The sequence below is a fragment of the Anguilla rostrata genome, chromosome 2 (assembly GCF_018555375.3).
Source record: "Anguilla rostrata isolate EN2019 chromosome 2, ASM1855537v3, whole genome shotgun sequence".
Taxonomy (NCBI): domain Eukaryota; kingdom Metazoa; phylum Chordata; class Actinopteri; order Anguilliformes; family Anguillidae; genus Anguilla; species Anguilla rostrata.
In genome coordinates this window covers 31032686-31047788 of record NC_057934.1, presented here as the reverse complement: position 1 = coordinate 31047788, position 15103 = coordinate 31032686, and the positions used below count along the sequence as shown (strand labels likewise).

Below are 15103 nucleotides of genomic sequence, written 5' to 3'. Positions count from 1 at the left end.
ATTACAGTGCAGTCCGTAAGTATTTAGACGGGGACATATTTTTTGTTTTGGCTCTGTACTCCATCATATTGATTTTGGTTTTTCTTTTTCTTTTTTCTTCAAAGCTCTTTATTTGGACATGATCAAATATGACTGAAAAATAAGAAAAATCAGAACAAAAACACTAAAGTTCCATTGTCTGTTTTCCTTGGGCTCTTAATAGTAATAAGAAACCTATCTGTAAACATAATTTCCTTACTACTGATCTAGAAATCAAACATGAAGATGAGGCATTTTTTTTATTTTGGTGCGATTTCAGCTTTCTTGCTGGGGTTAGGAAAGTTCAGATTTCAAAACTTTAAAAAGACTCTTCCTGTTTTTCATTCAACGATTGCAAAAATGTTTTCCTATTTTCTTTTGCAAGCAGACACACAAGCACACACACACATGCACGCACACACACAAGCACACACACACATGCACGCACACACACACACACAGAGTGAAGTCTTTAGCTGGTAGTGCTGCTCACAGACTTGACAAAAACAACTCAGTGACAGTTCAAAAGTAAGTAGAGATTTGAAAGTCAAGATATTTCTTTTGTTGTTGGGGGGGATTAGGCATAATATAAGCACATTTGACCTGTCACTGTCATATCATCAGAAAATGAAGTGTTGGCTGAATTTACAGTACATAATTACATACAGCTGCCCAGTCATAATTTAAATGCATTTGCCTGAAGGAAGAGAACAGCTTCAAATATGGGTTAACTTGTACACTGCACTGGTTAATGGGCAGCAGAACATAATGCAGCAGTTGTGTGGTGCAGTTGGACAAAATCTGGTTAAATGTAGCCAAAGGAAACACATGTCCAAAAGCCCATTCGTCAAAGTGGACAAAGTTCCTTCTTCCTTGTTTGGTATATAAAGCTAGGAAGGTTTACAATAGGTAATCAATCACCCATCTGACAAAACCTCAACAAACTCCGCTCTTCTCATCCTCACTTTGTGGTAAATATACTTTATTTGTTAAAAGTCCTCTGAAACATAATAAGTATATAAGTATATAGCCATTTATCATAACTATATAGAAGTTAGACATTTAACTAGTGCTTGCTTGTATGTTCCATTATGCATCAATTAATTAATATACCGCTTTGATTTAGTTTGTTATTCAGAAAACTTCTAATTTATTTTCATCTTTTGAACTATGTACATAGGCTTATTTTCATTTTCGAGGGTATTATTATTTATTTGTGGCAAGCCATTAACACAATGCATAGCCTACATTCATTCAATGAACTGAATTCCAAGCTTGGATGAAGATCTGCATACATCTACGAGCTGAGACAAAGTAGGTAAAATGCGAAACGATACAATTAGAAAACTTAGTTGAGCTTGTCTATATGTCATTAGAAGCGACATTTCGGAAAAGCCGCTACAAGGCACGTCACTGTGAGGTGGGCTTTCTTGTCTGGAATTCGTTTCTGTCTAGCAGTATTTGAATATATTCAAAAAATCACAGAACATCTTGCGTGTGATTTTTTTAAAAATGTAGTACTTCATCTTGTGGAAGAAAGTGTCTATTAGGAAATTTTTTTACACTGTGAGATCTGTATCAAAATAGCATAGCTTTTTTTCTTTCAGTTCTTCAATCAGCAAAGTTGAAGACATTTCAGAGACAGAGGAAGCACTCACGTTGACCAGGAGTGGGTACTCCCCTTATCACAGCCGGAGAGCATTTATCATTAACACCCACCAAGGAAAAGAAAAATAGCCCTCAACCAAGACGCTGTGCAGAACATTTCATATAACGTCACTGCCATCTGTACGGGCTACGTGAAAGATTTTGCCATGAATGAATCAAAGGTGAATGGTGTTGATGAGCGCATCGCTTACGTAGACATTTTTGAAGAAGTGATTGCCTGGATAATTTTTTGTTTTGGGCTGCCAGCCATCTGCTTGGCCAGTTATGCCCTTTACCGTCTAATCAAAGCTAACCATGTTGCCCCCATCTATGTCATCAACCTCCTCATTTCAGATCTTGTCCAGATCATCGTTCGTATTTTTTTCATGACGGACAGATTTTTTGGTATACAGTCCAAGGAATATATTGTTACTTACAATGTGTTGCTGGTTGTTGTCCGTTTTGGTCTCATTGCCAGCCTTGGGTTCATGGTGTGCATCTCATTGGAGAGGTATCTGGTGGTCGTCCACCCTCTGTGGTATCGCTATTATCGCAATATTAAGCACTCAGTCCTGGCCTCTCTAGTTGTCTGGGTATTGTCGGTAATATATGCAGCCATTGATTACAACGTACTCATGAAAAACCATATCACATTCACCATCGTCTTTTCAATCCTTTTCCTACTCCCCATGCCTCTTCTAGTGTTCCTGTATGTAGGAACCCGGAGAGCCCTGGCTGGCACCGTCTCAGTATCTGATGCAGAAAAGAAGAGAATTATGGGAATTCTGGCGCTGGTTCTTGGAATCTACGTTCTGTTGTATCTTCCCTTCACACTCATATCTTTTTATCGGGCAGTTACAAAAAAGAAGACATTTACTGTGTACTGCCTGATGGCCGTGGCACGGAACATTGTCCGTCTCAGCCCCCTCGTGGACCCCTTTCTGTACATTTTCATGAGAAAAGGTGCCAAAGATACAGTGGAGGCCTTCCCCTGCTGCCGGAATTTCATTGCTTCAGAGAGCGGCTGGAGCAGATCTAAGGGTACTACTTCAGAAACTGTCAGCAGTGTTTAAAAATCACACAAGTCTTTTGAGGTTGAACTATTATTGGTTTAACTATTAAGTGGACCAAAGCTTGTTGGAATTTGTGATGCAGATACGTGGAAGGCATTTGGGATCTTGAATGCAGTCATTTCAGGAATCAATCAAGGGTTTCAGGTTGACGTTCTTTATATTTGAGGAATGTTGTATATATACAGTATGAAAGCTGGTTCATGTTACTTTTGCTTTCATGTGGCGTATACAAGAATAAAAAAAAAAACATTTAGCTGGATTTTACAGGAGCTTTGATTTAATTAGAAAAATCATGTAAAATATTTGTTTAGTTATCTGATATTTTATGTTACTTATATTATGATTTAATTATATTTTATTAAAAATATTTTTTTAAATATAGAACAAGAAAAAATAAACAAATCATCAAACGTGTGTTATAAAAAATGGGATTGAAGACATTAGAACAGAACATGATAGACCAGAAGAGGGCAGACACACTTTATGAATGGGTATTGCTCTCTCGCGAGAGGGACCATTAGAGGGAATCTGGTTGCTTCCAATAGCCAAAGAGGATCACCATTTTACTAAGTGTACATATTTTCAAAAAATTATAGTGCAGTCCATAAGTATTTAGAGAGCGACATAATTTTGTTGTTCTGGCTCTGTACTCTGGCACATTGGATTTAAAATGAAACAATGAAGGTAAGGTTAAAGTGCAGACTGCCAGCTGTAATTTTAGGTTATTTACACACGTGTAGGAATTACAGCCTGTTTTAAACATAGTAAGCTATCCACAAGTTTCCTGAACTCTGACATTTCCCAAGGTACCTTGTGAAGGATGTGGCAGCTATAGATAGACTACTATTATCAACTATCTATATGGTCTCCTTTCCATTGATGCTGTAACATTCATTTCATTCATATCGGTTTGGTTTTACATAGAAACTTTCTTCATATATTTTTAAAGCTTTTCACTTGGAAATGATCTAATGTGACAGAAAAATAAGAAAAACCAGAACAAATACACTGAAGTTCCATTATTTGTGTTCCTTGGGCTCTTAATAGTAATAAGAAACCTAACAAATATAATTTGGGTACATCACTTGTCCCTCAAATAAAACCAGAAAATAAAATAACGATCCTTGCATGTTCTGTCAGGACACCAGAAGACAAAGATTTGGAGAAAATAACCTGTTTATTTAAACATGCACAGGAGTTAAAATTCAGGCTTTGTCTTTTTCAATCATAATTTCACTTTTGGGTAGTTCCACGTTGCACAAATCAAATCAGTAATATGATTGTCTTTCTGTATGGTTGAGTACAGTCAGGCTCAGTAGAGCACAGGTCGTAGATCTAGCATTGCCACTCAGAGCAACAGCACATCGACAGCCTAGAGCGGCACCATGTTAACAGCCCATCTCATATTGCACTCTCAGGTTGGAGTGGACATTATTAATTTATTTTTTTATATAGCAACTATTTCCTATTTGCTTGCTAAACACCACACAAACTGTACATCTGGTGATTTTCTATAGGACAATGCTTGAAGAGTGTTCGCTAGGTGTTCAAAATTACATGTAAGATAAAACTGAAAGTTCCACTGCCTGAAAATCCCCAGGACGTTTTATTATTTGTACAGTACATTTATAAAACTCAACCTATTTTACAGTTTTTACAGATACTGCACTGTATTTTGAGAAGCAAAAATGCTTCTGAACATATTTGTGCACTGTCAATATAAACTTAAAGGTGTGGTTATGATGTTTTGTCAGTCTGTATTTCATAATTCCATTATTTGACTCCAGCAAACCTTTTTTGGAGGACTAAATGTGCCAGAATTAAATAAATAAATGAATAAATACTTAATTTTATTTTGAAATAATTAAATAATTCCCACCTCATGTCTATTTAATTATTTCATGTTGTATTTCTGAATGGCTTTTTTCATTTCATAATGACACTTCTCCGAATTACGTATTTACGAATGGCGTTTTTATTTCCAAATTTCATAATGATACTTCTCAAAATGCCAAGACCTCGCTAGGCTATACTGAGAAAAAAAACAAAAAACATTTTAATTGCTATCTTGGTTAAACTAAATCTGAATTTATTACATCTTCATTGGGGATTTGTAGCAGATACTGCTATCCAAATCAGTTTACGCAGCTCACATTTCTTTGTGTACAATTAATTTAATACAGCTGCTATTTACTGAGGCATTTCAGTTTCTGCACCCTACTGCTTGGTATAGTTTTCCTCACTGCTCCACAAGGGCTGTAGGTTAAGGCTTACTTTCTTTTTTTTCACTTAGTGAAAGCTGGCCAAACCCTTAAAAATCTAAATTTGTTCTCTTTATGTTCAGTTTACAACTACTTCATTTTTTATCATCAGGCTACATTTTTTATTCCCTCCCACATGGTCGTTATTTAAATCCATAGCCACAATAAATGACCATGATGGTAGAGAATGCCTGGAGGAATATTAATTAGATTTCCCTAAGCTGCCTCACACTGTGATTCATTGCAATGCAAATATCACTCACTTTAATTGCCACTAAACAGATTCAACATTATGTCATCATTAGCAAATTATTACGTACTAAGTATTTATTCCCATCAGTATTGGTACGGTGTAGCATGTTGGTTGAACATAACTGGATTGACATTGTGATTGCCCTTGGTCTTCCTCTCAATTAAAAAAATGTTTTTTGATGCGTGTTTGGTTTGCATGTCACTCAATGAACCCATACAAACACATTTTTAGTTTTAAAAAACATTCGTTCAAGTTTGCATATAAAAGAAAGTTTTATGTTATTGACCATACTGGACTTTCAAAAGTATTTCATAAAATCTTATCATCTTCTCTAAAAGAAACAGGTAGCCAGAATATGGGGATAAGGATCTGGTAAATGTATCCTACTGTTTGTTTTGGTCAGGGGTCTTGGGCCATTGCATTTTGTACCAGTAGTAAGTGAGACAGCAAAGAAAATGAAAAATGGAAGTGTAGAATTACAATTGTCACAAAGTGACTAAATGTTAGTCATCCAGATACTTTCAATATTAGTCTAGGCCATGTATTTGTTTGTACATTTAGGGGAGATTGCCATAAGAAGACCCAATTTGTCCTTAAGATGTCCTCTTGACAAGGAGAAATGGTGTTAAACATCAATCCATATTTCCGAATGTTTACTTCCAAATGAAATGACAAGAATATGTCTCGAAAAACAAGGTATGAAAATATGACATTTTTTATATAACCCATACAAGTGGTTCTGTGGCTCAACTTACCCCAGGTAAAGGGTAAGTTGATCCTTGTCAAAGGGTAGGATAAGCCATGTAGGGGTAAAATGACCAATGCACCAATTCAAATCTGGAAGTAATTAACAATATACTTCTCTAAGAAAAAAATGTAACACATCAAACAGCACAAAATCTTTTCAAAACAGTTTTATTCATTTTCAATACTCGTTTTTATATTCATTAACAATATGAAACCAACTAGACGAAGTTATTACATTTTATCGACACCAGGGTTGAAATGTTGAATGCGAGACCTAGATGCAGGGCTCGGGTACCAACTCAAAGTAAAGACTGGCCCTCATTTTATGTAGGAAGGACACTCTTCTTCTGGCCCATGCATGCATCCTTGTAGACTTTGTGTTTGTAAACCGCACTCACACCTCCTTAGTCCTCAACCCCACACACACCTCTGTTGAGGACGCATCCTCGAGCGCTAAAAGCAAAATGTCAAGCAAAGAGGTGAGGTCACCAGAGGTACATAAAATAGCATTTTTAGCAACATGAATTATTCCATATGCTGGAGATGGTAACAGTAATTATGCAGTGTTATAATGATGTTTATGTCATGGTTCTGTATTTTCTGTTTCTGTTTTTCCCCTTTTGGCCACCAGATGGCGGCACTTCAGTTTTGTGTTTCAGTTCATTCTCCCTCCCTGTGTTAATTGTATTATTGGTTTCAATTACTCTATAATTGTTCCCACCTGTGTCTTGTTATCCCCTCCTTTTCTGGTATGATTGTTCTCTGAGTTCACCTGTGTCTTGTTACCCTTGTCTATTTAAGTTCTTTGTTTCCTGACTGAGGTGTTGGTTTCTTGCGTTTCTGACTGCATTCCTGCTTGTGGTTCCGCCTGCGTTTATGTATTTGCCTGCTTGTGTTCTGTGTGCCTGTGTTCTTCCTGCTTGTGTTCTGCCGTGTCTGTGTTCTACCCGTACTGTTTCTGTTCCCTGTCTGCTATGCTTTTGAGTTTGAGTTTCTAGTTTTGCTTCTTTTGAGCATTTTGAGTTCCTTTGTGTTTCCTGTTTTTTTTTTTTTTCTTTTTAGTTTTCTTTTGGAATTGCTCCTCATGGCCTTTTGTTTGTTCTGTTTTGTAAGTGAAGTCTTTATTTGTATCTACATTTTTGAGTTTCGTGTTTTTTCCCACTCTGCGCCTGCGTCCTAACCCCCGTATTGTGACGGTTTACACTGAATGCACCCCTTAGCGCGTGGGAACATCATACGGTAGATACTCAGTAGTACTGATGCAGCTATTTTGTGTTTTTCCTCATTTGGTATTTAGCTATACTAGTCCCTGTTTCATGAAACCAAGCCCTATTTCAAAATGTGATGTCAAGTTGCAGTTTCTTTTTGTTCCACAGTGTACTAATTTAGTTAGGCTCACACAGACATTAAGTGAGAGTGCATAGATCAGAAATATGAATTCCTTTTTTAAATGTGTCATGATTTCTGAAGTGTATAACATGATGAATGTAATAAAGGGCTGTACTTATTTGTGAGCTGGACCACATTTGGCCTGCAGACATTGGGCCTCACTCACAAAACATGCGTACGATCACATTTGACCGTAAACTGTGTGTAAAAACATGGATTTCTGAATTTGTATTCATTATGCTAATCACATGAACATAACTGTGCATAACATTTCAGCATCTCATACACCTGGGATATGCACAAAAACAAAGGTCTGCACATGTGTCATGAATCCCATATTGGCTTTTCAAAGGAACATTTTCAAAAACAAAAGCAAGAATAATTTAAAAGTTTTGTGAATGAGGCCCAATATCTTTCTGATCATAGTACCTGTTTATATGTTTAGGCATTTAACAGGTGCCCCTGTCCACAATGAGCTGCAAATGTGCATGCATACAGGTTTAGGCAGTGAGAAAAGCTGACACCAAGTCATCAGTGTCATAGCGTATTCAGTACATAAATATATAATATAATGTCAAGTTGGCCAAGGTGCAACAGGGACATTTAATTAGCCAACATTGTAGGATATGGTGTTGGATCAGGGTGCACAACTCTGGTCCTGGAGGGGTGCTCTGCACTCTAGTTTTTATTTCAGCCAGTAACCTTGTGGGACCAAATGTTATCAATTAATTGTTTAATTAACACATTTAACAATTGAATTGACATTTTACTGTGTAGAATCCGCTTATTTGCATAAAAGAATGACAGTATACAGAGTTTACCACACAAGCATCCACTATTTTCAACAGAAACCTACTTTTGTAAATTTTTTGCTTTTTTGTGTCTTTATAGAGCAATTGTCCATTTATTTATGAGGCATTTGCTGACTTGTCACATATATTTATAAAATGAGATTGAAATGAGAAGTAAAATTCTGAAAAACTTTTTATATTGTTGCAAGGTACAAGTAACACCAGGGACAAAAGAATGGTGCAAGCATTATTGGAGTGAATGTACTGTTTAAAAAATGAAGGTGCCATTTTTGTGGTTCACATTGTAATATATACTTTTGAGTGACAAATATAAAAATGCATTTCAAGACATTGAAGTTCCAAATTCTACTGTTCCTGTAGAATGAACTATGACAATGTTATTCCTTCAGTATATGCATGTGAGGGAGGGGACATCCCTCTGGGTGAGTTTCCTTTCCCCCTCCTTGTGTAATTTTCTGTCAGTAGGTCTGAAGGATAACCCACCCCCCTCCCCCCACCAACACCACCCCCCTCCAACCCCCATCTCCCTCCTTCTGTCTCATGCTGAGTCATTTTTAACTCATTGCCTAGATTAGAAACATTTAGTCAGGGTTTTCACTTACATCTATGCATGTTGCTCTCATAGACATCATAACACTTAGAGACAGGATTAGTAGAATTAGAGAGGATTCACATATTTTTAGTTCAAGCAATTGGTATTCAAAGCTCCACACTTTTGAAATGCCACCAAGAGAGAGCAGAGAAGCACATCTATGCATTTGCATGTTACTTGAATGTAACAAAATGTTACTTAAATTTCTGAGAAGTTTTATGAACATGCTGCTGTGGTATGCAGGATTTATGTTTTTAACCAAACACTTGGCAAGTTATGTTAACATTTCAAGTTTAAATGTAACTGATGGAACTTTTCATGACATGAATAAGCAAGTAGTTAACTATGTTTATACTCATTTACAATTTAAACACATCACATCACTGTAATAAATACTGGTTGTGATACAGTAGAAATCTGAAAACCCTTTATTTGTCTTACAATACTTCAGTGAGGTACAATGCATACTTGAAATAACATGAATCGATCTGTAAGTTGTTGCAATTGTGATTTTATTTAACTGCATTACTGGGTTTATCATCCAATGATATTTAATTTCAAGGTGGAAGGGAACATAATAGTGATACCACAGACAGAAGAAAGGAACACATTTTTCTGTTACACTGCTGCCTTTCAAGGACAGGCATAATGTTACTGTACATTCCCAAGTCCTCCAAGACAGTCAGGGAAGTGTGTTTGCAAGTACATTTTTAAATCGTATGTGTATGGGGAAGACATGGACACCAACCTATTACATGTGCCATTTTATAGATTTAAATTTGAGGAGAATCAGAATATGGTCAAGTAGGGCAGACCAAAGATTAGTTTTTAGGGAATTGGAAGAGGCTGCAAGAGAAGCAAGAGGACAGTTGAATAGTTAAAGTAATTGTAACTGAAATTCAAAAATGAATATATTCATAATTTTTAAGGTTTTTGGAAAATAAAAATGCAGAAATTCTCTCACACCTCATCTTTCTGTTCATTGCAAATTAAAGTATTTTTTAATATATTATTTACTTTGTCTGCAGCTGAAATCAACAACACATATGTAACTGCTTTTTCATTTAAAGTGAATGATAAGCGATTTTGTTTGTGTGGATTTCATGTATTTCTACTGCAAAAGCCCATATATAATACACTATATAAAATATAATTAAATAGAAGGGCAAGACAAAACATATAGTTTTTAAAAATGTAAAGCTACATCTTCCATATGACGAAAGCTTCGAATTGCTTTTGATTGTAATGTATAACATGTTATAGCACTTCTGTAGGAAATTTATCAATATATCCACAGAAAAGAAATGTGTTGTAAATAAAAGAGAAATTGACCAATTTAGATAAATAATATTTTCTAGTGTGTGTGTGTGCCCGCGCGCGTTTGTTCGTTTGTTTATTTTTTTGTTTGTTTATATGACGGAAATTATTCACTCAGACTATTTAAATTCCATAATTACATGTTGCCAAATGTTTGTTACAAGTTCTTTGTTATTCTTGAGGTTGAATTTTAAACTAGGAAAGTTAAACCCATGTAATGCATTTCAGCCAACCTTATAGGTTGCCTAGGTTTCAGTGGGTTCAGGACTAAAGTGTCCCCCGACAGTGGTATTACAATATGAATAGAGGTTCGTTGGGAAATAGGACAGACAAAGCGAACCGCCCTGTATAACTGGAACGTCATCTTAACAAGACCATTATGAACAGTAGGCTGCTTTTGTCTCCCCCACTCTGGATCAGGTCTATAAATGCTCGTGTTCCCTCGTAAAAGAGTAGGCTAAGAGGTCCACCCTTGAGAAACAACGTGTATAAAGCAACGGAGCCTTAAAGGAAAGCACTCGCGAAAAAGAAACATTAATAGAGTGGTTACCAAAAGAGTGAAAATAAAATACATGTTAACCAGGCTATGTGAGCTCAGTCTCATTCCAAGTAATAGCATACAATGAATTCAGCTACGAGCTCCGTCTCCAGCAGAGCCTCGTCGTCTGACGCGAACGGAACGCATCTTCGAAACCATGAACAGCTCAACTCCGTGTCCTCCACTCAGAGAGAACTCCTGCACAAGATGACGAGGGAGGAACTCTCCATGCTCGGGCAGAGAACGCCGGAAGGGAGCAAATGTGAACTCACAAAGCAATTCTGTGAGCAGGACGTGCAACAACTTAGGATAAAAATAAATTGCCGGGAGCGTAAGAGGATGCACGACTTGAACTTGGCAATGGATAGCCTCCGAGAAGTGATGCCTTATGCGCACGGTCCTTCTGTGAGAAAGCTGTCAAAAATTGCGACATTGCTACTTGCCAGAAATTACATTCTCATGTTGTCCAGTTCTTTGCATGAAATGAAGCGACTCTTTGGAGAGGTTTATGGCGGGCATCACTCTGTTTTCCACTGTGGGTCAGTCGTTCACTCTGGTAGCCATACGCGTCAGGTGTACCCGGTACTTGGTAGTGCATTGTCTTCCAGCACGTCCTCTACGATCTCTCCGACTTTACCCGGACTCACCTCCAGCAGTACACATCAGTCTCTACTGAAAAATACCCCAACACATTCGCTCCAGCTCGGGAGCGGTTTTCACCCCTGGGTAGGGTTACCTTGCCCCTGTACTATGTGCCAAGTGCCTCCAACTCCTCACCTTTCCCTAACCACGACAGGTTTGACAAGACCTACCACTGAAAACAAGGACATACTGATCTAAGACTAAACAATTGTTACGTATTCCTCCAGGACATTTTAATCTGATAAACCCAGTTTTGTCCATTTTCATCATGGATCTAACTTGAAAGACTCGTTTTCCAGGTAATTATTTTTCTGTATATTTGTATAAACAGGTTATGAACATGCATATGCTTTTTTAAAGTAGGCTATGCGCTAATCAATATTTGTCAGCTGAACAAAAGGGGAATATAGCCTATTTAGTTCCTTGTAACAAGGATCGTGGAATCTACTGTACATCTGAAATGAGATGATTTATATATTTTTCTGTATAAATATAACTGATTTATATTTTTCCACTTTGTGTTTAGTACTTAAATTGGTTTTGTTTTCCTTCAGCGATCTCTGTCTTATTGTTTAACGTTATGCTGCAAAGCTTGCTTGTTTCTTTAACAACCCGGTGTCTTTATTTCATAAATCCTTGATATCTATTGATATTTATCACTCCCCAGCGTTGCTTATGATATATCAATAAAAAAACTTAAACCTAAACCTTCGGCTTCATCAACTTTTTTGAAAATCACGTGGGTACACAAGTGTCACATGTCGTACAAGACGTCTGTGTTTTATTTAAAAATTAATTAAAGGGACAAAAATGTGCTAAACCAGCCGAATGCCAACCATGGTGAGTTTCAGAATTAATTTAACGTTTCAGGAGACAACATTTCATGAAATAAAATTGTGTCAAATTAATATTTGTTCTCTGTTGCCTGCATCACTCACACTGCTTATTAAGTATGTATGTAAAATACGGTTTAAAACTTAATGGAAATAACTGATTGCATAATAGGCCTAACATGCAGCAAGGCAGTATACACATCTGTGATTTTAACCAACTCGCTGGCGCATTGTGCTATTTTGATGCACCTGTGAATGCGCACCGATCAACGTTGAACACATGGGGCATGTAGTGGCGTTTTGTTGACTTAAATAAATTTCAACTTCATCAAAAGCCACCGATGCACCATCAAAGACATGTTGTACGCAGGCAAAAAAAAACGTTCATTTTCCAAACGGATTCAGCTTTTTACTCCATTAATCAAACAAACAAACAAACAGAGTTCCATCCACGCCTCTCTCCCTGTGGCTCTCTCTTGCTCTGGTAAAAAACCATGTGTCCTCCCATCCAGGTGCATCTCCTTACCCCAATTATCGCCCTCACATACACTGCCTGAGTGAGGTATGCCCCTAGTGCCCAAAAACAATTAAAAAAAAAACAAATACAATAAATAAAATAACAACTGATAATAATAATCAAATAGTGAAATGGCTTCTACAGGGCAGTCAAATGATCACTGACTGATGGATGTTGAGACCCTGTCTCTACACTTGTCAAATTATCTAAGAAATGTGTAGAGTAAATAGGTATGCACAATTGAATCTCTAAAATACAGTACCATAAGAAATGAATGCTTTAAGAATTCAAATTATTTTATTTGGGTTTATTTACCATAGGTTTTCCTAGTTTTAGGCTAGGCTACTCTCATTTTGCTGCCATAACCCTTCAATGAAATTGGGATGGCATGAATGCCATCCACCAAGTTACACCTTGGCAGGTCATGTCCCATACCTGTACATACCTTCTTTTTCTTACACTTCTTCTTGCAAAATATATTGTCACAAATGCTCCAGTACCACTATCAATAACAATCCACTTTGGACTTTTAGCTGTCCAGTGACAACATCTCATCTTGAAATTAATTATTTGGACAGTCGATACCTGGCAGAAGGACGTTGTACACACACACACACACACACACACACACACATATATATATATATATATATATATATATATATTGTAGGAAAATTTTGAGACTCCCCATGATTGTGATGACATCACATGTTAAAGTTAGGGAATTCCCATCAATGTTGATCAAACTGGTTCCTCCAAACTCTCGATGCTTCATGGTAAAAATACATCACATGTATGACTATACACTCATATAATCAATATGTAATCCAATAAACCTATATCAGTAATTGCAGCTGAGCTTATGGAAACACAAGAAACCACAGTATCAACTGTAGAGAAAAAGCAAGAGAATGCAGAAGGCTTAACCATCACATTTACTCACTCAGCAGAGTACTGCTGCCAATAACTACAGCAGAGAACAATAATCCAAAACTAACAATACGCTACTGCCAAATAAATGTGCTAGGAGACTAATATTTTACAAAGTGACCCCTATGTAACCTGAATACAATAGAAAATTACAGGAGGCTGTGACTTGTATTTGTAATGAAAAAATACAGAATAAAGACTAATATTTTTAAGGGAAAGTTGGGGTAATTAGACACAATGATGTTATCGCCTAAGAACAAGAAAACATTGTGGCGCCAAGAAGGTCAGATGGTGTTTTAAAGAACATTTCGGGAGGAGTTGTGGGGTGCACAGTGCATAAAATGGATGTAAAACTGACAATAGAGGTTCAATTCTGCAGAGTTGATCCGGCTTTGTGCACCTGTGCAAATAAAGTCTGACTTTTCTGAAGAGCTTGCTGCTGTGGTGTCTTTTCCCTCGTGAAGTTGTTTTCTACAAATTAAAGATTGGACTTTGAATTCTGTCGGTTCCTAGACACGACAATATATATATATATATATATATATATATATGCAGTGAGTGCCATAATGTTTGGGACAAACACATACTTTTTTATTGATTTTGCTCTGTACTCCATAATTTTAGATTTGTAATTAACCAATCCATATTTGGTCAAGCTTTTATTAAAGGATATTTTATTGCATTTTGGTTTCACCATGTCAATATATTATAGATTTTTATGCTTCTATGTGCCCAATGGGGACCAAATGTTACCTGTTAGAGTTGAATTAACACTGGACATTGTACTGTGTAAGAGAGCTTTCAGTATCTAGTCTTGATTCTAGCCTATAGATTTCCTTTGGAGTCTGTTATTGGCATTTGTCAGGATAAGGAACAGAGCTGTGCCAATGAAAGTCAAGAAAACGATTATGAAGCTGAGAAATATGGAAAAAAAACAGTCAGAGGCACAGGTCTGACACCATGTTTTCAGAGTTTATTCAAAGTCCCAGTTTCAGTGTATTACTGAACATATGTCTACGGGGTTATCTCCACAGAGTTATAAACTAATTTCTATAACTACAATGCCTACAATTATTCAACCCCACCCTAAAGTCTTCTTCAACTTTATGGAAGCCATTATGAGCCTGAGAAATTGTGAACAAAAAAAAAAAAAAAAAAATAAAGAAAAAAAAAAAAACTGTCAAAGACATGTGCCAAACCTTAGGCATACTAAAATCAACTGTTTGAAGCATCATTAAGAAGAAAGGCAGCCCTGGTGAGTTTAGTCATTGCAAAGGGCCTGGTAGGCCAAGGAAGTCGTCTACAGTTGATGGCCAAAGAATTCAAAGAATTGCGGTGCCTCGAAATGAGGGGATACTATATATAAATACTCCTGTTATTTCAACATGGTGAAACAAACATGCATTAAAGTACTATTTAATAAAAGCTGGCTGAGAATTAGCACTTTAACCACATATCCATTGTTTGATTGCAAATCTAAAATTGTGGAGTACAGAGCCGAATCAAGAATGAAAGAAAACTGTTGATAATACAG

General features: G+C 36.7%; 2 protein-coding genes across 4 annotated transcripts; both read left to right on the top strand.

Moving 5' to 3' along the window:
* The first annotated feature begins 524 nt into the window (after positions 1-524).
* On the top strand, positions 525-4621 carry LOC135247754 (G-protein coupled receptor 4-like). 3 transcript variants are annotated; one of them, XM_064321552.1, is made up of 3 exons: positions 567-989; positions 1262-1332; positions 1626-4621. In XM_064321552.1, the coding sequence occupies exon 3, from the start codon at positions 1833-1835 to the stop codon at positions 2736-2738; it is 906 nt and encodes a 301-aa protein (XP_064177622.1). In that variant the 5' UTR covers positions 567-989; positions 1262-1332; positions 1626-1832; the 3' UTR covers positions 2739-4621. The 3 variants fall into 3 exon arrangements, with proteins under 3 accessions (XP_064177623.1, XP_064177622.1, XP_064177621.1); XM_064321553.1 differs by lacking the exons at positions 567-989; positions 1262-1332 and adding an exon at positions 525-546; XM_064321551.1 differs by lacking the exon at positions 1262-1332.
* A 5600-nt stretch (positions 4622-10221) lies between these two features.
* LOC135249493 (oligodendrocyte transcription factor 3-like) lies at positions 10222-11868 on the top strand. The gene has a single exon (XM_064325124.1). It carries the CDS (start codon positions 10732-10734, stop codon positions 11485-11487), a length of 756 nt encoding a protein of 251 aa, XP_064181194.1. The 5' UTR covers positions 10222-10731; the 3' UTR covers positions 11488-11868.
* Positions 11869-15103: the final 3235 nt, after the last annotated feature.

Bases quoted from the DNA above. Each gene is read 5' to 3' on its own strand.
- LOC135247754 (XM_064321553.1), top strand. From the start codon at position 1,833: ATGAATGAATCAAAGGTGAATGGTGTTGATGAGCGCATCGCTTACGTA.
- LOC135249493 (XM_064325124.1), top strand. From the start codon at position 10,732: ATGAATTCAGCTACGAGCTCCGTCTCCAGCAGAGCCTCGTCGTCTGAC.